This window comes from Primulina tabacum, chromosome 9 (genome assembly GCF_025594145.1).
Source record: "Primulina tabacum isolate GXHZ01 chromosome 9, ASM2559414v2, whole genome shotgun sequence".
NCBI classification, from domain to species: Eukaryota; Viridiplantae; Streptophyta; class Magnoliopsida; order Lamiales; family Gesneriaceae; genus Primulina; species Primulina tabacum.
In genome coordinates this window covers 34,573,197-34,596,048 of record NC_134558.1, presented here as the reverse complement: position 1 = coordinate 34,596,048, position 22,852 = coordinate 34,573,197, and the positions used below count along the sequence as shown (strand labels likewise).

The following is a 22,852-nucleotide window of genomic DNA, read 5'->3' as shown; positions in this document are numbered from 1 at the left end:
GCAGTGTAGTAGTATATGTTAGCAGCGTGTGATGTGACAGTGTATTTATAACTTTTAATATATACTAATCATGATGACATCATTATTATGTCACAATGCAACATGCATTATTTTATATCTTTGACATAAAATCATCAGCAATTTTGATAGTGTCCAAAATATTACATGATAATGTAGATAAGTAAATGGACACTTTTTAATGTCATTCGCATGCCACTTGAGCCATGATAGTGTGTGTGTGTGTGTGTGAGTGAGTGAGATGTCAATTCTTTTAAAAATATATATATATTATCGATCATTTTTAATAAAGGAAAAAATACTGATTTATTTATTTAATAAAATTACCATTAAAACTTATTGTAGTAGACTTCATGCTCAACTTGTGGGCACCATTTTGCTGGTTTCTGATTGTTTCCAAATTCTCAAGCTGCTTGTATAAAATATATGTATGCCTCAAGCTATGGAAACGAATATGTTTTTATCTCATACATTTGAATTTGCAAAAGGACATGATCCACTGTGTAATTTTGACCGTGCTTAATAATTAAGAAATATAATGAATAATATGGAAAAAGTCTTTAGTTGATTCAGGGTGCTTAGATGCTATCCATAGAGCAGAGTCAAAACTCTTAATTCAAGGGCTACGTTGGCGATACATATTTATTCACAATGGCCTACACATTGTATTACATGACAAAATATAGACGTTGCTTCATTGCAACCATCCTAATAATAAAAGAATCGATCCCAAAATCATATAGATTTATTTTCGAGCCTCCTCGCGTTAAGAAAATCGCCTTGTTTCATAGCATTGATGTGATTAACTCCCTTCATTATTATTTATTTTTATTGATTTATGGAGTCACATGGAGTGGAGGGGATTATGCTCTAAGCACGCTAATTAATATTTAAATGTGAGTGGCCGGTTTCACACGAAACATATCATTTGATGTTTTAATAATGGTAATAATTGTTTCAAAAAAAAAAATAATGGTAATAATTAATAAGCATAGATTTGGAGCGGAGTGGAGTGGCGCATGTACCAATTTGAGGAGATGATGAGGTTAAAAGTTTTGACCGATTATTAATTAATTAAGAATTGTTTTGTCACACTCACAAGGGATTTTAACATCCATTGACTTGGACATTACAAGGAAAAGATTAAGAATTTTTCCAAAAAATTTGAAAGTCTTTGAAAATTATTACACCATTCGATATGGCCAACAACTTAACTTTTGGGTTTTTCCTCCTCATTAACACCAAAACTAACACTCCACAGAAAAACAAAAAATTTACATCTTTTAATTTTTGATTTTTGATTTTTTGTAGGTTAAATTCTTTGATCTCCCTGTCATCAATTTGTGCGTCTTTTGCTTAGAACAAATAAACACAATACTCTAACAAATTAAAATTTGGTGTAAAGACCAACTTTGTCTTTTTCTACCAATTATCGGTCCTTTTTTTTTTTTTTCTTTAATACGATAAGGATAAAGAAATATGTCTCGTCTTCATCATGGATAATGGTCACTTGAATTTTAATTAACAAGGTTTCCAAACATACAAGCCGAATGGTCGGCATTATATTCTATCGGGTTGACTGTCAAGGGAGAGTTTATCATTTGGTGTGAAAAATAACACATCAATTATATATTCTTATTTCATCTAACATTTAAAAAATGAGTCGAGCTCGAGCCTGATATTGCTCAGCTCGGCTCGACACGACTCGGCTCATTTACATCCCAAGACTCAAGTGAAAATATTAAACCCTTGCTGCGAACCGTTCATTTTCGTACAAAGAAATTTCCTAGTATAGTACAAACAAATCAAAATAAATATGGTATTTTTCCTCATATACATTATACATAATTAGCTTTCGTAGCCTTTTACCCAGAGTCTGAATTAGCTTCACCAGGATAATTCTCGCATCCGTTCACCTGTTTACCATGAAACTACACCTTATCATGTGTAATTAGCATAAACTGTTAAATAACCTAAATTACAAAAAAACAATTTCCAAACAAACTGTAAGTGGACACCATTTAAGTAGTTGGAGGAGAGCTATGTAATGGGAAAAGAGTGGGATTTCCACACACAAAATTTGGGGGGGAAACATGTGTTAATTAGTGCAATCACTGCACGCTCGAGACAGACAGCCCCACTATTCGTCTCGCTGCCTCTTGTCTCCTCTATCGACTGCCATTATACAAGTGCTGCACGCCTACACTACATTTTGTAACCATTCCTTGTACGACCATCCACACCTATCAAAACTACATCATTTTCACCACTTTTGGCCTTTGCTTACGCTTGAATTAATTAGATGGGGAAAAAAAAATCCAAAGTTTCGATTCTGTAAATATTTGAACAATGTCTTTTCTTTGACGCGAACCAATATGACAAGAACTAAAAAATTTAGATGATTTCTCGATTTTTATAATCTTCCTCTTTTCAAAAGAGAAAAGGTTTGATTTGACTCGAATCAATACTAACATTTTTTCGTATAGCGGACATATACGTTGCATGTATATAAAGGAAAAAAAATTCTTCTTTTTTTAAATTGGAAGTAGAAAGAAGCAGAGTCGCTAAAAATATCTTCAAAATAGGAGATTCATAAAAATTAGCAAAATGGGTGAAAGCGTGTCTGCTGCATGTATTATATGCAAGTATTCACATCAATGTGGCCCCCATTTTTGTCACGCCCTCCAATTAATATTTTGCTACTAACATTATTATTATAATTATATTATATTATATTATATTATATTATTTTGTTTTTTAAAAAAAAAAGAAAAAAGAAAAAGACGCGCATGCTTATATATGAAACGTGCTGCTGCATCCGCCGTATTGCAAACAGTTGGTACGTACTAGTTCAACCCTACTCCCAATTATCTCACTCTACATTCGTTTTTTTCAAGTATACACGAATTTGGCACCAAGTGAACATGGATAAAAAAGATGACCTAATTAGAAATTCGATAAAAGAAATCAAAGATGACTCTGACACGATGTTTGAGGTTGTGAAATATGTGAAAGTTTGTAAGGAACAATAATAATTTGTTTGATTTTTCGTATCAACGCTTTTTTAGGTGAGCTTGTTGCACAACATTTTCTCAGTGATGTTTACCTGATTAGCTTGATTTGCAGACTAATGCGTTAGTAAGTGAGTTTATCCAGTGCACCTCAAAGAGTAATGACTGCGGATTCCATCATAATATATATATATATATATATATATATATATATATATATAGTTTTGATATATTAGACAACTACATGAGCACCGAAGATGTGTTACTCACATATTTGATATAATGAAACATATCAAAATTATGTGTGTGCAGGAATATGAGTTTGGGGGGCTTGAACTCAATATAATAAGTTATATATTATTAAAAAAATGACATTATATTGTTCAACGAAGTTGTGTCCTACGAGATTTTAATACATAAATTTCATCTATAATAGAATTTACATCTATATGTTTAGATAAATCTCGTTCAGTATAGAGTGTCAAACAATCGGCAAGAAAGTCATCCTCCATTTTATTGCGAAATGTCGTCTTCACATGCTTCATTGCTGAAAAAGCTCGCTCAATACAGGCGGTAGACACAGGTAATGTCAAAACAAGATGAATCAATCTAGTCAAACAATGACTCAACAACAAACAATCAAAATTCAAGAATCAGTGTCTCATAAACAAATATTCAAGCAATGTCAATCGATTAAAGGACGGAAAATCTATACAAATCACCTTATAAAATTTTTTATAAAAAACTTTTCCAAACAAATATTTTAAGTTTTTTTCCATTAATGAAACATTAAAAACTTATCTAAACATTATATTATATGGCAAAGCTAACTTCTGGCCTCTGTTTCACTTTTTTGTCTCGCATCAGCCTTTTCATGACCACCACATATTCCCATCTGTAGGCAACGATTGACAGTCTTTTCTACAAGTTTCATGTCATTGCGCGTTCTTATGCCCTAAGCAGTAATTGTGGAACTAAAGAAATTGGTGGGCTGGACTATGACCTTATGGGTGGGCTGAAATTTTAATTAAGTATTAAAAAAAAGGGCTGTGCTATAGTCCGGGACCGCCCTTAGCTACATCCATCCCTGTATATATATATATATATATAACTTTGATATACTGCACATTTATCAAAGATATTTATATAAACACCGATCAAATTACTTGTATATATTGTACGTGGAGACTGTCAAGTCCAAGTAGAGAAACAACTTTGCTCACCTTGCCAAGTTGCCACCCTTGAAAGCCGGCAACGAATTTAATTCAAAATTTTCTAATTATGTACTTCTCAAATGCTATATCTTATAGTGTATATACTGATTATAATATTAACTTACTTTTTTTCTTACTGAATACAAAATTACTCGTGAAAAAGAAATAAATATTTTGTTAGTCAATAATAATTTTGTAATTGATAAGAAAAATATAAATCAAGATATACTTCTAGAATTGCCCTCGATGAAATTATATAATAAATGTACCTTTGACTACATAAAATATATCTCATCAATTAACTTAAAAACATTTTATTTAATAAGACATTTAATTTGAGGGAGTTCTTGAGTTGAACATGGAAATATGACGTCGAAAATTTATTTAAAATTACACAAAAAAAGGAATTTTATATTTAATAAAAAGGTAGGATCCAACTACCATTTAGGTAGTGACTATTATTACAAAAGGACATAACATATATATATATATATATATATATATTGGAATATGGGCAGGCTTCCACTTGGGTAACTACAACTATAAATGACACGCAAATTTACACTTGGATTTTCAGGCCTTCTCCTCCTAATTCCTTTGTTTTGGTGCTTTGTTCTGTTTTTTTCCAACCAAAGTTTTATAAATAAATACAAGCTACAAATTTGAGAAATGGGTGAAGCTGTGGAGTTCTTTGGTTACCCAAGTATTGAGTACTTCAAAACCACTGACTTGATAATGGAGCAAAATCATGAGATTGAAGATGATTCTTGGTTCGAAGAAGAAATCGACGTCGATCTTAAATGGTCCTTCGCTTTGAATCGGTACGTACGATGATATTCAATCCCATGTAAATTCATTCGAATTTTACAGTTTTAGGCAAGCAAATTAATTTCATCCTCCATTTAATATAATTCCTCTGCAGAGTGTTGTATAAAGGAACAAGTGAGTACCAAGATATAGCTCTTTTGGACACCAAACGGTTCGGGAAGGTACGTAGTCGAGTCGTGACAACAAATACAATTATGTAATAATTTAACTTTCTTGTGTATTTGTATCAGAATTTTTTGTAATGAATTATTTTGACGTGTAAATTTAAATATTTTATTTTATTTTATTGCATGCAGGTTTTGGTGATCGATGGGAAAATGCAGAGTGCAGAAGTTGATGAATTTATTTACCATGAATGCTTGATTCATCCTGCCCTCTTGTGTCACCCCAAGTGAGCTTCTAGTCAATTAGTCCCCCGTTTTATATTTCGTAAAAAAAAGTGGTTATCGTCGAATATATATCTATCTTGCTCTGTGTGCGCGCGCGCGCGCGAATTTATTCGATGATATGTTTGTTATATATATGTCTGTGTGTAGATTTACTCGATGATATGTTTGATTGTAGCCCGAAGACGGTGTTTATAATGGGAGGTGGTGAAGGATCTGCTGCAAGGGAAGCCCTCAGGCACAGATCCATTGACAAAGTAGTCATGTGTGATATCGATGAGGTACTTTCACTCCGATAAATTTTTAGTTATTTATTTTAGGGAGAATTGTTTATTTTCCGGTAATGTATCAATTATCTTAATCTTGATTTTTGACATTTTTAGTCACTTTTAATAGGGATTGTTGACGCGACATTACACACTTATAGAGATAATAGACAAATATTGAAATATGACAACATACTGAACCAAAATTGCAAATAGACAAATATACAAGATAAAAAATATAATTTTTCATTTATTTTACGAATACACGAATATATGATTAATATATAAAGAAAATATAAATTTAAAGCATACGTTTCATACAAAAATTTAGTTATTGTTACATCTGTGTTTGACATATTAACACATATAACATATAAAATCGAGTGTTAAAAATGATTGTTTGCTGGGCTAAATTGAAGCGGTACAATGTATTTGACTATTTTGTAATGAGTTCATTAGGAAGGGGCATGCACATTCATAATGACGAACAGGTGTGGTAGCACCATTTTCTTAAAGTAGATATTTGGATAAGATACCAATTAATGATTTCTTGAATATTTTTTGGGTCATATTTGTGCCCTTTTGTCTCCTACTTTGATTGGTATCAAGGGGGCACAAAAACACTTTTTCTATTCATTTTGTCTCCCAACTTTCGATTAATCATATAATATAATATGAGATCAAATGGTCAAAGGTGTACCCCACTTGCAGGAAGTTGTTGAATTCTGCAGGAAGCATCTCAGTGCAAATCATGAGGCCTTTCGGAATACTAAGCTTAACTTAGTGATTAATGATGCCAAGTAAGGATTACCAGATCTTTGCCTAAATTGTTTTCGAGGTTTTTGACATGGGAAATTATTTGTTTAAAAGTTTGGACTAAATTCTTGCTGATTTTGTTCAGAGCTGAATTGGAGAAAAGGGAGGAAAAGTTTGACATCATCGTGGGAGATTTAGCTGATCCAGTTGAAGGAGGGCCTTGCTACCAGCTGTACACAAAATCCTTCTACCAAAATATTTTGAAGCCTAAGCTCAATGGCAATGGCATCTTCGTGACTCAGGTTGGTCTTTACTGTATTTGGTTGGACATTTTCAGCTTGCAGTGAGTTGGCATACCCGTGTATATTACAAAATCTTGGATGGTTTCTTGATTAACATGCATTAGAGAAGTAAAATTGGCTTTGTCTCAAGGATCTAATGGCTCAATATTGGTTGCATATTGGTTCTTCGACGATTTAGAAAACACCTAGTGTAGCAAATACCATAAATATTTAGGCCAAGCAAGAATGTGCCTGCACTTTTGATTCAAATTCACCATCTCTGATATATTGTGTGTATAGGCTGGGCCGGCAGGGGTTTTCACTCATAAGGAAGTCTTCTCATCAATATACAACACAATAAAACAGGTTTTCAAGTGTAAGTCTCAATATTTTGAATCCTTTCCTTTTTAAGGCCATTCAAGTACACAGGAAAATCACTTCAATGGTAAATGTAAATCATATACATGACTCTATCCGTTGGTGTTTGTGCAGATGTTCGCGCATACGTCGCTCATGTTCCATCATTTGCTGATACATGGGGATGGGTCATTGTAAGTACACCTAAATGCCTGCTTTATTTATTATAATTATACGGCATATTTGATTGAAGATTGACGTGTTTCGGGCTATATTTAGGCCTCTGATGAACCGCTCGGCATTGAAGCCAAGAAGATGGACAAGAAGATAGCAGAAAGAATTGATGGAGAACTGTTGTACTTAAATGGTGCTTCGTTTGTCGCCTCGACTATTCTGAACAAGACAGTCGCCAAAACGTAAGCAGCAGGCGCCTCTGATCTTTTCCTTGAGCGTCCAATTTATACTGCTAAGACTGGCATGACTCAGGGACTATTTTTAACCAATGCAGGTTGAAGAACGAGAGTCATGTCTACACAGAGGATAACGCTCGGTTTATTCATGGCCAAGGCGTCGCTTACCGGATTTAAAGCCAAGCTAGGGTAGGGAGGAACTTCTGGTGTACAGAAGAAGCAATGATATGAAATAGTATGATGCTGTAATTGCTAGAGGCAAACGGCCTTGGTAAATTTAAGCTGATAAGCGCTTTTTTATTTGGTTTTTATGCAATACTGAAAAATCTTGAGACATTAAATCCCTCCGTTAAGCCTCTTAAATTGCATGCTATGAAATTATTGTTGTTATTTTTTCAATTTAGTTAGAGAGTGCTTGCAACCATATAAAAGAAAATCTTGGACACATTTTTTTAAGGTTGCAAACACTCTCTTAATAATCGAATCAAACATAAATCTTGAACTCTTGTAATTTTCAAAGCAACTGAAGGAATCAAATACTAGTACTTTTACAGGCATAGTATCCAACTATTCCGCATATAACATTAATCCCCCCTATTTGGTCAAAAAGTAACAAAATTGACCAAGTTAGCTTAACCCGATAAATTTAAACATTGAACACGAACAAAGTCAAACCGCAAACGCGAAATAGATAAAGTAACATAATTTCCAATCATTGATGTTAAAATCCATGAAAAAAAAAACATTCGTTCTATTCACTGTATCCTTCTAATTCCTTCGAATATCCCAGTAAAACAGTCTCATTCATTTGGTTGGGAATAGCAAACAAAAATGATCAAGAAACAAGCAGAACGCCCCACTGCAAACTAATAAAAGTCACGGCAGTGGAAACTCATGCAGCTAGTCAACTTAATTAACTCTCAACCATTTATTGTCTTCAGAAGCTAGATTTTTTTCCCGCAGCTCATGGGGGCTCATTAGCACCAAACAGAGCTGTCAGTTTCTTTGTAAATGAATCTTTCAGCAAGATGCAGATGAGAATACTCATTGAATCACCCATAAAGAACAAGCCAAATGGTTTCATTTGAAGTCTGTGCAAGTATTAATACACGTAGAATGGAGTGGTGCAAGATAACTATCAACTTCAGATGACAAAGATTGGTAATGTGAACTTGTACAACGCTTCCAAAATCATTGGCTCATTTCTGGTCTAGTTGCTATTTTTTGACTCAATAAGATGAACTTCTTGGGGAAGAAGATAGTATCCGATAGCCAGCTCTTCAAAGATTTTCTTCATCTCCAAGACAATTTCGCTTTTCCGTTTGTTCTTCTCTCCAAAATCTTGAAAGTTCATTGTATGATTAAATATCAGAGCCATCTTTAACTTATTCACGTTCTCGATCTCCTTCACTATCACACTGTGGTTAGGATGCCAAAGCTGGGGGTTTTTCTCAATGTACCTAGTCATTCATGATACGACAGTAAAAACACAAATAATTTTAACGCCACTGACACATTACAAGAGGATATAGGATAGTCACCATTTCATTTTATCTTTCAATGCGCCTATCTTCTCAACGGGCGTCTTGAAATCAATGGAGAAATCGAGTTGATCGCCCATATCAGGGCTTCTGTAGAAATTACTAATCGGTTTGGTAGCCAAGACAGAGTTCGGATAGAATATCTTTTCTTTATCAAATTTAAGAAACACGGTTGTCAAGATATTCATCTCTTCTACAATCATCTGTAGACAATTTCAAGGAAATAAAAAAAAATGAATTAGAGATATGAATTAGAGATAATACTAGAACAAAAAAAAATGATGTGACCAACTCAGGAAAGTTACCTGAACGCCATCTATGACACATCGGTCACCTACGTCAAAAGGATGCATCACAAATACAAAAATAATAGCTTCGAAAATGGTCTTGCAAGTGTTTCCAAACATAAAGGCTGCAAGAACAAGCTGTGAAGAGAGAAAAACGAGCACTTTGGTTGTTGCTATTCCCACCAAGAGAAGCCATACTACTATCATAATGATAATAAGAATTCCAGTAACAATTTTGTTCAATTGCTTTACAGCGGTTTTCGTGTCGTTTAAAGCATGAGCTAGAGCTTTGCGGCCTTTATAAACCTTCACCTGCACGACCATAAATGTGCGTATTGAAAGAAGTTTTCAATTTTCAAGAGCTTAAACCATCATATAACTACTGACAATTGCTTCACAAATAATGAATTGTACTTTCTACAGAGAAAGTTCTTCCAATAATTCTTCGAGATGAGGCTAAAAACTCATTTATCACAATTTAGCGGAGCTGAGAAAAGGCCAGACTTACCACCCATTCAGTTAAAACTTTTCTGTCAATTTGCCCAGTCTCAGCCACATCAATCATTGGAAATACAACATCGACCTCTTCTTTAATCATGAATCTCCTAAGATCCAGTTCATCTATGTACCTGATCATTTAAAACGTAAAACAATACTGAAAAAAATGTCACGAAATAGACATTGATTCTTCAAACTATTTTCTTTAATTTCAAAAGATAGATTTGCTCACTTGGATCCAGGTGGAGCTACATTCAAGAAAATGTAATAGGCAGCAGCAATTGCCTCCTCCTCATTGGTTATCTCCTTATCTGTCTGTTCATTACCTCCATAAGCAGTCTCGTCGATTACATTTGAAAGAGTGGTCAGCCCTGAATTAGATATCATATCGACCAACATTTTTATGGTCCATGCCGAGACCTTTTCTTGTTTCATCTGATGGAGTTTACTCATATCAATTACTTCTTTCTCTTTTTCTTTCTCTTTCTTTTCTTTTCCATCCTTCCCCTTCTTTGAAACCCGAAAACTGAATTGAGTTACATTACTGTTTGTTCGACCCAACATTGCTTCCGACTCCATAACTGGTGGCCCAGATAGCGTGAATAAAATGTACTGATGAAACATTGATTCATGAATCCTGTCAAAGAATGTGTTCACATGGAATGAAGATGCCAAAATCTTCAGCAACAAAGTCTTAAGAAGCCACATGAATGACCCTATCAGTAGCGAAGTCATGGTCCAAGTGATGAAGTCCAAAATACGGGTGATTTTATGGGATCTCTCCGCCCCTTCTTGGAATAGAAAAACCCAAGTGAGGAGCACAAGACTGAGCCAAACACAGAACTGAACGCTCTTCTTTAGACCGTAAACAAAATATAACACCTTCTTCTTCAGCAAAAAGTTTAACTCGATCAACAAAACCACAAAATGCATCAACAATTTAGTGACCAACATACCACTGAAGGTCACCAAAACAAGAACACACCACTTCCAAATTTGCAAACCCCAAACCATCCACTGTTGCAATTTATCTACGATCAAGCTAGCAATTAAACACCCCAGAATACAGAGAAACAGGAACCACTCGACCAGAACCTTGGTTTTCACTTTCCTATACTTTAGCTTCTTCCTGATGCTTACTTTCTTGTATATTTCTTCATCCTTGTCAACTCCTTCCAAGCCTCCTGGGGACGCCATCAATGGTGTCTTTGGTGTAATCGGCACCGTTCTAGAGCTAACATTGTTAACGTCCACTTTAGTGTTTGGCGAACCCCGACTGGACATCACCCGTGAATCCATTAATGGTTCATCTTCTTCGAAAATCTTATTGTCGATTGGCACAGATTGTTCACCAAATCTAGATTTGGGTTTTGAGTAAACTGGCCTTGAAAGGGAAATCCGACGAGTAAGAGTCCCACTTTGTGGGATTTTGGGAGGCTTATTAGGGCTTGGACCGAACCTTACAATTTCTGGAGACGGGAAACTTAATGTGACCGACTTTCGAGCACTCAAAACTGAATCATTTGATGATCTATGAGGTGAATCAACTGAAATTTTAAAATTTTGATCCGTCGAAGAATCGGGAATCGAAAATTTTGAATCCTCTTCATCTGCAGGGATGTTAATGATCAAGTCATTCTCTTTTTTGTGGCCCTCCACCATGCTTATCTCTCCGCTGGATTTCGAAACTTTACCACTCGCATCCATTGCAATATGAAAACCTGCCAAACGAATATCCTGCTAACTTACTGAGTTATAGGCACGAAATAAATCCGAAAAGAGCGAAAAGGTTCAAACATTTCCGAAAGTCAAACTCCCTTTTAAGAACACGATATTCTTGAAACAACTGGACATATAACTATGAATACAAAAGCTCAAACTTTCCCGAAAGTAAAACTCCCTTTTAAGGACACAACATTCTCGAAACAATTTGACACATAAAATAAGAATATAACACCATATCCCATCTGCATCAACAAAGGTGGTTTTTTCCCCTCTCTTTCCTTTCAGTCAAGAGACGAGAAAAGGGTCCGCTTCATTACCAGAGAAAGTGACGAGTCACCTGAGGAATTAAACCTGAGACAGATCCAGCAACGGGTAACAACACACAAGCCCGCTAAGTTTATCTCAACAAAACAACCAGTATTTTCTTTTAGCAGTGAAGAGTATGAGAAAATATGGTTTCAGCAGGACAAGGCGGCAGTAGGGAGGAGAAGGTGACAAGGGTAAATTTTTTTTTGAGAAAAAAATACTAAATTAATCGAAAAAGTAGCTATGGAGAAGTTTTAAGTTTGAACATGGAAAGGCGTTCACATTTCATTGTAATGTACCAATGTCTAGAGGAACATTAAAGGAAACCAACTTTAATAGGAAGATCATTAGCCAAAGTTGCTGTCGAAATAATTGGAGCTTTTATTAAATATTTAAATAAATAAAATAAGAGTATTTCTACGATCTCACGAATCTTTATCTGTGAGACAGGTCAACACTATCGATATACACAATAAAAAATAATACTCTTGGGGGGTGTGTTTGGTTGAGTGGATTAAATAATGATAGATTAATAGTCAAATATTTATCGTTAAAATTTTAAGTTGTTTTAATAATCATTTTGACCCGGTTTAAGATCCAATTTTATGGATAACTATTTGATTAATAAAATTGGATCTTAAACCGAGTCAAAATGATTATTAAAACAACTTAAAATTTTAACGATAAATATTTGACTATTAATCTATCCTTATTTAATCCACTCAACCAAACACACCCTTAACATAAAAAGTAATATTTTTTCATGGATAACTCAAATACGATCCGTGAGACCATCTTACACAAATTTTTGTCATAAAACAAATAAAAAACTTTTTGATTTATCTGAATGATTAATATAAATATAATATTTTAAAATTTGAATAATTATCTTTCTCACAAGTTAAATAAGACAAATTAATTAAATTCATAATTATCATAAATAGTAATATTTTTTATATAAAAATAATAATTTTTTACGAGTTTTTTGAGATATTTCGGATTTATCTTCTTAGTTATGTATATCAATTTATTACGAAGGAATTCAAAATAACATTTATCAAATTTGAGATCTTGTGTCTATCAGGCGTCATAATAAGATTATTAATGAGGCTTAACAATATGGAATAAATTCCATAAAAAAATAGGATATATTTATTTCGTGTCTAATTTTATTGCTGCGAAATTCAATTTAATTTGGAACAAATAAATTCCAAGATCAATTATTACCTTCAAGAATTCGAGTGCCTCGAACTTGAGTGGAAAAAAATAACGGGTAATTTACACGTCCCTTCTGCCCGTAGGTCTTTTGTGAGAAGGTCTCACGAATCTTTATCTGTGAGACGGACCAACCCTATCGATATTCACAATAAAAAATAATACTCTTAACATTAAAAGTAATACTTTTTCGCTTGCACAATATCTCTGTCTCAAACCGACTTATAAAAAAATATTAATTTTTATATTAAAAATATTAATTTTCACTATAGATGTAAATCGAGGCGACCCATCTCACATATATAAATTCATAAAAACATACTAAATCAGTAATCATATCATTTTAGTTCAAGTAAATGGCTACATCATCCAATAAATAAAATTGAATTTCTTTGTTGCTCATTTATCACAATCCAATTGTTCAAATTTGGCAGCAACCTTTCATATTCAATTAATTAATATTTCATTACTAAAAAAGATAATATTAAACAAATTTCTAGTTAAAGAAAGTAATTCCATTTGTAAAATATTGTTTAGTTAAGAATGATCTGTGTGTTCTTAAAAAAAATGAAAGATATGTAATTATGTATAAATTCGTGTGGAGGAGTTACAATATTTAAAACTCGGATTATCAACAAACAACTTATCAAAAAAATATAAAACTTGGATTATTAAGAATTCTGTTTTCTAAAAATTTAAATTTATCTACGCACACATTTAGCTTCAACAATTTGTATGGCCCAAGATTAAGCTTCAAAACGAATCGAGCCGGCTCAAGTGAGGCGGTTCGCGAATTTTTTGCACCAGTTCGATAAATATTTGATTTGTATTTGAATTTATCGAACTCGAACATGTTCAGACTTTTTTCGAGCCGAACTCGAGCCAAAATTATTTTATTCGATAATTTATGAGCAGCTCACGAGCCTTGATATCTTATTAAATATTTATAATTATATATTAAATATATATACATTTCAATCTTTCAAACTTTCGTTGTCAAACATTACTATCTGAACAATAGTCCAAATAGCTCGCGAATAAGTTTGAAGATTTTGAGTCAAATTCGAACTCGGGTTCAAACTTTCTTTCTAGCTGAACTCGAGTCAAAAATTAAAAATTTTTGAGTTTCGAACCAAGCTCGAACTCGAATATATTTTATTCAAGCCGCATTCGAGATTTAAATTTTTACAAATATTCTAGTCGATGCGGTTCGTTTATACCCCTATATTCAACAATATGTTTTAGATATCAAATAAAAAAAACTTTTTGGACACACAAAGTTTTATTTATTTATGAATTAACTAGAATGTAAAATAAAATTGACACACTTAAAAGAGTAAAGGAAAGATTTTGATTAATAAATAGTACATTTTTTTATAAAATTAAACAACCATAGTTTTATGGTGATTCCATTACGATGACCTAATAATAAATATAAAATTATAAAGAACATTTTAATTTGATAGATTATATCTTTTCTAAATATAAATTTCATTTAAATCAAATTTCATAACAAGCTACTTTAATATGTAATCAGTGAGCATATGTTGCTTGCTTTTACATTGAGCCCAAAAGAAGCCGAATATAATTTTACTAAGAGTGGGTTTTTTGTGAGACGGTCTCACAAATTTTTATCTGTGAGACAGATCAAATCTATCGATATTCACAATAAAAATTAATATTCTTAGCATAAAAAGTAATATTTTTTCATGGATGACCCAAATAAAATATTCGTCTCACAAAATACGACTTGTGAGACCGTCTCACACAAGTTTTTGTCTTTTAACTAATATTTCTCATTAATTGTTAAAAATAAAATAAATTATTCATTGCAATATATTATAAATTGTAAATAATTATTTATTGTTGAGCATTGCATCGTTATGTTCAAGTTAAAGAGAAACGATTAAGTTTTACGTGATACAGTCTCATCACTCATGAGTCTATTCATTTCATATTTATAGTAAAAAATAATATTTTATGGTATAAAAAATAATGATTTTTCATGAATCGAAACGAATTGGAGAGCCCCGTTGAAAATTGACCTAAGTCGTTATGTGAACACGAAAATTTCTTGTAAATTAATAGTAAGAAACAAACGTGTGAATTATGGGAATTGTTTTTATAAAACATGGGAATTAAATACCATTCCTTTAAAAAGTAATTAAATTCAACAACCAACAGACAACAAAACGGAATGCGAAGTGGCTGCGTTGTTTGTGTATATATTTTTAAAAAACGACAAAATATGAAAATCTGACTTCTAATATAAACGAAGTATATTTCCTATTTATACGTGAACTGGACATGTGTTGCATGTGTTATAATTATTTTTAATTTGATCAAATAATATTAAATACTTAACACAAAATTATTTTCAAGCATTATGTTTTTTATTTGTTTTGATTTTATGAAATAAATTTCTCTCTTTTAATATCACAATATTGTCAAACAATATTTTGTTTGATATTTAATTTAATTTCAATATATCATTTTTCTTGATTTTAATTACTGATCGACGTTGGTTTAATATTTCTTTTTAATAGCTTAGGAATTTCACCGTGATTGTCAAGAATATAATAATTAATTGAATTTTAACACGTATAAACATAGTAGAGTTCGATACCGTTGTGTGTCTTATTTCATTATTCGAAGTCGAATCCCTCCTTGATATTTGAATTCATCGTTTTTATTGCAGTTTTTTTTTATTTTATAGTTTAGATTAATAATTCATATATCCTCCATTTATTTATTATGTTTAGCTTAAGTTAAGTGATAAAAATCTAGTAATCAAATATTAGTCTATGTGAGATTGATACTTGGATTCATCATCTATTTACCATAACTTGACATGCTCCGCTTGCTAGTTTTATTTCTAACCGAAATCATCGATGGTGGTGAGGTTGTTAGGGATGTAAACAATCCAAACCAAACAGTATCAAGCTTGAGCTTGGTTCGTTTAAGATCGAGCTCGACTCGGGCTCGATTCGAGCTTCTATTATCAGGCTCGAGCTCAGTTTGTATTGAAATTATTAAGCTCGAAAAAAGCTCGAGCTCGGATCGTTAAAAGCTCGTTTATCATGTTAATCAAGCCGGGCTCGAGCTTGATTCATTAATAGCTCGTTTATCATGTTTGACAAGCCTGGCTTGAGCTCGGCTCGTTATCGAGCTCATAAAGCATAGAATTGAGCTCGAGTTTGAGCTTGTTAAAATTAAATATATCTATGAACTAATTTTAAATCAGATATAAAAATATAAATTTATTCATAAATAACCAAAACGACAAAAGGAACAACTAAAAAAAACACAAACTCATTATATTATTGAACATCCCAAAATAATACATCCAACATCCAGATAACAAATATTCGTCATACACTGATATCACTATATAAATAACATTGCAATAATTTTACTCATTTAATACTCTATTCGATGTGTTCCAAATAAATTTTATTTTTTAATCAATATAAATTCATTATATTCAATTTAATATAATATTTTAGGATAATAATTTTTAAAGTTACTCGACGTGTATATGACTTGGTGATGTAAATTTTTTGGGAAAAAAAGAATAAGTTGATGTATTTCTGTTAATTTATTATGTTTTAAATAACATTTTAGTATAATGATATGCAAGTAAGATACAAAATGTAATTGTGACTATGTGGTGTAAATTAATTTTTTTTCAACTATGTTTTGTGTTCAATTCTTTCAATTAACATTAGTACTAATATTTTTATTTGTCAACTAAACAAATGAGCCAAGTTCGAGCTGACGAGCCACCTAAACGAGTCGAGCTCGAGCTTACGAGCCACGTAAACAAATCGAGCTCGAGCTGTTTGAGCTGACGAGCCACCTAAACGAGTCGAGCTCGAGCTTACGATCCACGTAAACAAATTGAGCTCGCGAGCCTATTATCAAACATGTTTGCGAGCTCACGAGCCTAATATCCTCAGGCTTGAACTTGGTTTGATTAAATTTTTGAGCTCGAAATCGAGCTTGAGTTTGGCTTGATATGATTAACAAACGAACTCAAACGAGCTTTTTATCGAGCCGAGCTTCAAATAGATCGCAAACGGTTTAGTTCATTTACATCCCTACAGATTGTCCATTAACTACCAACATTTCATTCGCTAACTCCGCATTAGCTATAATTTTTTTTAATCCAACAACCATACTATGGATCACCAGGAAACTCAATTATTATTCCTTTGAATACGCTATGTTTTTATTTTAATTTTTTGATTTTTCTAAGAACGTCCGATAATATTAATGTTATACTAATAAAAGATGCACACGCGTTATAATTATTTTTAATTTAATCAAATAACACTAAACAGTTAACACAAAATTATTTTCAATTTAGAAGAGTTGTTCGATTTAAAAGGGAATTTTTGTTTAGATATTTTTCTATGTAAAATATAGAACGGCTTGAGTAGGTTTTTAGCAGGGTAAGATGTGTAATTATGAAATTAAATATTTTGGTGTCATCTAAAGTAGTTACTCTAAGGGTCTCACACTTAATAATATATTATAAATTAACAAACTAGAAATGAGAAAAAAAAATGAAAATATGATGACTACAAGTAGAAACTTATAAAAAAAATCCCATTGGAACTCAAAAAACACTAATTTGAACATGATAAAGATGTTGAAATTTGATAAACATTGCAAAGAGATTTTTGTACTAGTCATTTGACTGGAGTTGATCGGGTTTATCATCTCTTCCCTCCTAACCTTTATTCAAATTCTTCACGGTAACAACGGTTTTGTACGCGTATAAACTCAAATGGGCCAAACTCAAACTCCAACGATGGGCTTCGTTCTTGTATTTTCTTAGGCCTACAAAATTTAAACTTTGTGCCAATACTTTCAATTTTCAAATAAAAAACAATCACTTCCATTTTTAAAACTGAGTTCCATATCTTCAATGTCATCATATTTTTACAATTTAACATTTTTATCCCTCCAAGAAAATAATCTACTATTTCATAATATTCTAACCTCATTGTTGGAGCAAAATTTTCAATCAGGCCCAAACTGATTGAGTCTAAATCCACGAAATGGACTTGGATCACCTACAGTGGTGGTAAGCACAGCAACTTACATGGCATTTTTTTTTAATTTTTTGCTTTTTTTGCACATTTTTCCTTCTTTTTTTCTCTTTTGTTTTCACTCCATTTTCCTCTATTTTTTTCCCTCTTCCACAAACATTATTCACACAATTTTATATGAAATAATATAAATATTTTAATTCTTTTATGTTAAATCAATAATTTTGCAATTAAAAATTACTATATTAAAAATTTATCATCCTTACCAAGAATTATTGAATATCATGAGCTAAAACCTAATCTTACATTGTTATACATGCATACACACACACACACACACATACAAATTATATATATTACACACAAATCTCCTACAACGATGATATTTAAAGGTAGCATCGGTAACCGCAAGCAATACACACAATTAATAAGAGTTTCAGATCAATATCACCATAAAAATACAAACCAACAAAATCAAATAAAAAATTCGATAGCCAAACAATTAGAAAAAAATTAGTCATTAAAGAAATAAGAAAATCGAACATTATATGTTATAGTATATCCTTTAAAAATAAAAAAATAAAATAAAATTGAGTGAGAGAGAAAAAAACGAGAAAAATAAGAAAATGGACAAAAGAAGACGAGATGAAGCAGTCGAGAAGAAAAAAAATGAAGGAATAATGTTTGTGAATAATGTTTGTGGAGGAAGAAAAAAAAAATGGAGGAAAATGGAGAGAAAACAAAAGAGAAAAAGAGAGAGAAAAAAGTGGAAAAAAATAGAAAAATTAAAAAAATATGCCATGTAAGCACAACACATGCTGTGCCACTGTAGCTGATCTGGGTCCCCACGAACTATGAATGTCTGGGAGTTAATCGGGAATGACTCATAATGAGCTCATGTAATTCAAATAAAAGAAACAACAGGCAATCTGTTTCAGAGAAGAACGTGGCCATGATCGCGACAGAAGCGGAGAGAAACTCCCAAGCATTGTACACAAGAGCAACTCGGAAGAAAGAATAAAACATAACACACACATCGACAAACTCTTTGATAGCTCAAGTATTTTTCATGTTTTTTGTTCCAGATTTTAGTTTTTCAAGTCATTGTCACTTAAGTTCCAACAACCTTTTATGTTATATCTTAATGTTTTGTAAACTCTTGTAGTTTATTGTAAAGACAAATAATGTAAAGAGTTTATCCTTTAATTTCCAATAGTTCTTCCTTGGTTTTCTTGGTATTGTATTTGTTTAGAAGATTAGAACATTAAATTTAATTTATACCGTCGTTTGATTCATAAAAGTTATTTTTTTAGTATTTCCGCTCAAGTTACCGCAACTTAAAAAATTTATGCAAACACTCATATATTTAAATATTTTAAAATCTATCAATATCTAATGAGTTTAAAACAAATCTTACCCGATTCGAGATATTCGAGTGCTCGGCTAAGCAATTCTATAGGTCGTTACCTACGTCATAAAATATAGTGAGAGATGTCGAGATGCCCGACATAGACACTCTGATGCTCTATTTTTTTCAATTCATTGCTATGGTGTTTTGAAAGAAGAATAAAGTGAGAGTTGTCGGGGGTGCGAATGATCTCATTTTTGCTATTCGGTACAATGGTGTTTTGAAAGAATAACTTCGGCCTCGAATCGGATACAATTTCTTTTAGCTGCATTAGTATCCAATATCTTATAAAAAAACAAATAATCTGCAAAAAAATATAGATGGTTTGATCATAATAGTAAATATGAATGTTTTGATAAATACAAAACAATGCAGACATAAACCTATAGAAACGCCAACAACAACAAAGCCTAGTATTTCTGGTTTCCCCACTAATTTGCAGATATTCTTTTCCTTCGAGTACATTAATGGAACTTGCTATAAAGAAGATAGAAAGAAAGCATTAATCTCATAAAAATAAGTCATTTCGTACACCACCAGAAAATCTATTATTCGTGTACATTGACAAGTGATCGAGCTCGAATAAATCCGAACTCGAATCACTAATTCCGTCGTAATTATCATTTTTATCATCTTCTTCCCAATGTTTTCCAAACATAGGGAAGTCTTCTTTTCTTTGATTTTGATAGCCCTTGAGATCATTGTGCGCCAAAGTTTTTTGCAACGGAGACCTTCCAAAATTTTCGTTGGCCGAGTTCTTATGTCCACAGAGTCGCAAATCTTCATCAAGAATCACGCTAGCTGGATCAAATCCAACTCTTCTTTGAATCCCATTTCTCGTTTTCTCCATAGATTTTGGCGAGTTCTCGACTACACTCGACGATCTAGAAAACGAAGAAGCTGATGAACGAGTTGAGTATGATGCGTTAGGGGACTTTTTAGAATCTTGAAATCGAAACCCTTCATTTGTTCTCGACTCCTTTCTGTTTGTATTGTTGAAAAGAGAATTGATGAAGCTCGTGAGCTTGCCCCCTGGTGAAACAGGCTGTTTCATAGTCAAGAAATTTGTATAAATCTTTGAAGCTCTCGATTTGGATTTGATCAAGTTCTGGACTTCCTTTTTGTTTTTCTGATCATTATATGAAAGCCCCACTTCTTGCTTGCTTTTTGCGCAGATTTTGACAGGTTTAGGCGGTTTAGCAACCGATGAAGAATAAGGAACTCGTGAATTTTTCGTGGAAACAAAGAGATCGGGGTCTGCAGCAGACAGTGCTCCAGAGCTGTCTGAAGAATATGAAGTCGAACTAAAAAACAACAAATCATTGTCTCGAGATGATTTGTTCTCAAACCTTGGCGTATATGGATGTTTTTTTCCTGCTGAAATTTTCCCATTGTATTGTTCTTCTTTTCTCCATTTTTCAACCAAATAGGCCCTTCCGAAACTTCCCACTTCTTCATGTTCTCTGCTGTGGCTTCTTTGATCAGAATGGGCACTGAAATTTAGCTGCCTCTTCACTGGTTTTTCTGTGAAAAACTTCAAACTCCCTGTTTTCTCAGCATTTGTATCAGTAGAACGCAAGATTTCATCCAGAAGGATGGAGGAAAACGATGGCTCGTTATTGGGATTTCTTCTTGATTTGTTACTCTCCTCTCTGGATGATTTTTCTCTGCGATTCATCATATGGATTTTGGCTTATTTTGCAAGCATAAAGTGTCGAAAAGAAAAGGGAATACGTTACAGGAGAGGAAAGGGAGAAGAGTTGCTATGCCTATCAAAGACAGTGAGAAAAGTGAAGAAAATAGTTCGAAGTAGGCGAGACATCTTTCATATTCCGTGTATATATATTTAATAAAGTCACACGTATTATTAGGGCTATTGCACTTTTGCATGTGAAGAGTCTAATCTAAAAAAAAAACATAAAAAAATAAAATAAAAATTAGTCGGCTAATAAATCTTTCGATTTGAAAAATCAGTATAAAAAAACTCGAGCACATTTATCTAATTTATTTGAATTTTTACAAGGAATGTTGATATAATTTGGTCCAAATGAATTATATTGTACACTAAGGAAGTATCGGAACAAGACATGGTCAAAAAATTTATGATTTGAGATGTGAAATGCTAAATTTAGGAGATATGCCGGTTTGACATTTATTGTTTCGGATTAAAAAAAAGTAAATTGAATTGCAAGTCAGATATAGGATTTGGAATTGGACTTGGTATCCCCGAGATCATGAATTTCTTGTCGTGACAATAAATACCATTGTTTGACAAGGTAATAACTTGTAAGCTAACATTCTTTAAGGAAAAAAGAAAAAGATGACAAAAATATGTAAAAATGACACATTACTCATGTTGTGAGACAGTCTCACGAATTTTTATCTGTGACACGGGTTAACCCAACTGATATTCACAATAAAAAGTAATACTTTTAGCATAAAAAATATTATTTTTTCATGGATGACTCAAATAAGAGACCCGTCTCAGATAATACGACCTGTGAGACCGTCTCACACAAGTTTTTGCATTACTCTATTACATGTATGTTTTAATTGTTCTGGACAAAATTGTACTAACTATTTTTTTGGAAACGCTCGTAAATCAAATTAAAATATTCTCAAGTTTCATGTGTTAGAGATTTTTCTCAAAATCATGTTTTTTACGTATACATGAACATGATATATAATATGCGGAAGCTTAATCGAGAATTACCTCCGGCCATTAAAAATTTGTTTTCTCTGTTTTTCTTCACGGTTGATGTCTTCTAAACACTTCAACACTCCTTTAGATGGTGTATTTTCTGTATGAGATTGTGTGTTTAGGGACCTCAATGCCTTCGGTATTTATAGGCACACTCATACCATCACCGAGTGTTTTGGGAGCTCGAGATTCAAATCAAATTTGTATACGCATCTCAATTTTCAAAATTTGAGGCTGCCGTGTACAAATTTTCAACACGTTTATTTTACGGGTCACAATTTTCTTACATTCTCCCACTTGACCCGTATATCTCATTTATCATAGGAGAAATTAAAATACATGAATCATGGCGATAGGTCATCTAAAAACCATTATTATCTTCCATGTATCACAACGTATTATATCTCTCAAATAACTTAATGAATAAACCCTATGTTTATTCGAGGTCCAACTTTATTGATATTTTTCATGATAACTGAATATGTACATAATTGAATATGAAAAATTTCATAACTTAATGAGTTTCATTCAACAAAATTACATAAAAGAACCAAGTCTCATTCTTTCTGTATGATCCTTGAATTTCA

At 32.6% G+C, this 22,852-nt stretch overlaps 3 protein-coding genes across 9 annotated transcripts; 1 reads left to right on the top strand and 2 right to left on the bottom strand.

The window, feature by feature from the left end:
- Nucleotides 1-4,780: 4,780 nt before the first annotated feature.
- On the top strand, nucleotides 4,781-7,926 carry LOC142555463 (thermospermine synthase ACAULIS5). Its single transcript, XM_075666338.1, has 10 exons — nucleotides 4,781-5,064; nucleotides 5,166-5,232; nucleotides 5,368-5,462; nucleotides 5,636-5,738; nucleotides 6,435-6,523; nucleotides 6,625-6,781; nucleotides 7,061-7,136; nucleotides 7,253-7,311; nucleotides 7,397-7,533; nucleotides 7,626-7,926. Exons 1-10 carry the CDS (start codon nucleotides 4,913-4,915, stop codon nucleotides 7,702-7,704), a joined length of 1,014 nt encoding a protein of 337 aa, XP_075522453.1. The 5' UTR covers nucleotides 4,781-4,912; the 3' UTR covers nucleotides 7,705-7,926.
- Nucleotides 7,927-8,561: 635 nt separating this feature from the next.
- Nucleotides 8,562-12,192, bottom strand: LOC142555462 (mechanosensitive ion channel protein 10-like). Of its 7 annotated transcripts, none has more exons than XM_075666331.1 (6): nucleotides 11,811-12,192; nucleotides 10,086-11,590; nucleotides 9,864-9,984; nucleotides 9,374-9,667; nucleotides 9,069-9,271; nucleotides 8,562-8,987 (listed from the first exon to the last, which is right to left on the bottom strand). In XM_075666331.1, the coding sequence occupies exons 1-6, from the start codon at nucleotides 11,811-11,813 to the stop codon at nucleotides 8,738-8,740; spliced, it is 2,376 nt and encodes a 791-aa protein (XP_075522446.1). In that variant the 5' UTR covers nucleotides 11,814-12,192; the 3' UTR covers nucleotides 8,562-8,737. The 7 variants fall into 7 exon arrangements, with proteins under 7 accessions (XP_075522446.1, XP_075522447.1, XP_075522449.1 ...); XM_075666332.1 differs by having other exon boundaries at nucleotides 10,086-11,574; XM_075666334.1 differs by having other exon boundaries at nucleotides 11,896-12,192.
- Nucleotides 12,193-20,072: 7,880 nt separating this feature from the next.
- Nucleotides 20,073-21,242, bottom strand: LOC142504446 (protein BIG GRAIN 1-like B). The gene has a single exon (XM_075617312.1). It carries the CDS (start codon nucleotides 21,240-21,242, stop codon nucleotides 20,073-20,075), a length of 1,170 nt encoding a protein of 389 aa, XP_075473427.1.
- Nucleotides 21,243-22,852: the final 1,610 nt, after the last annotated feature.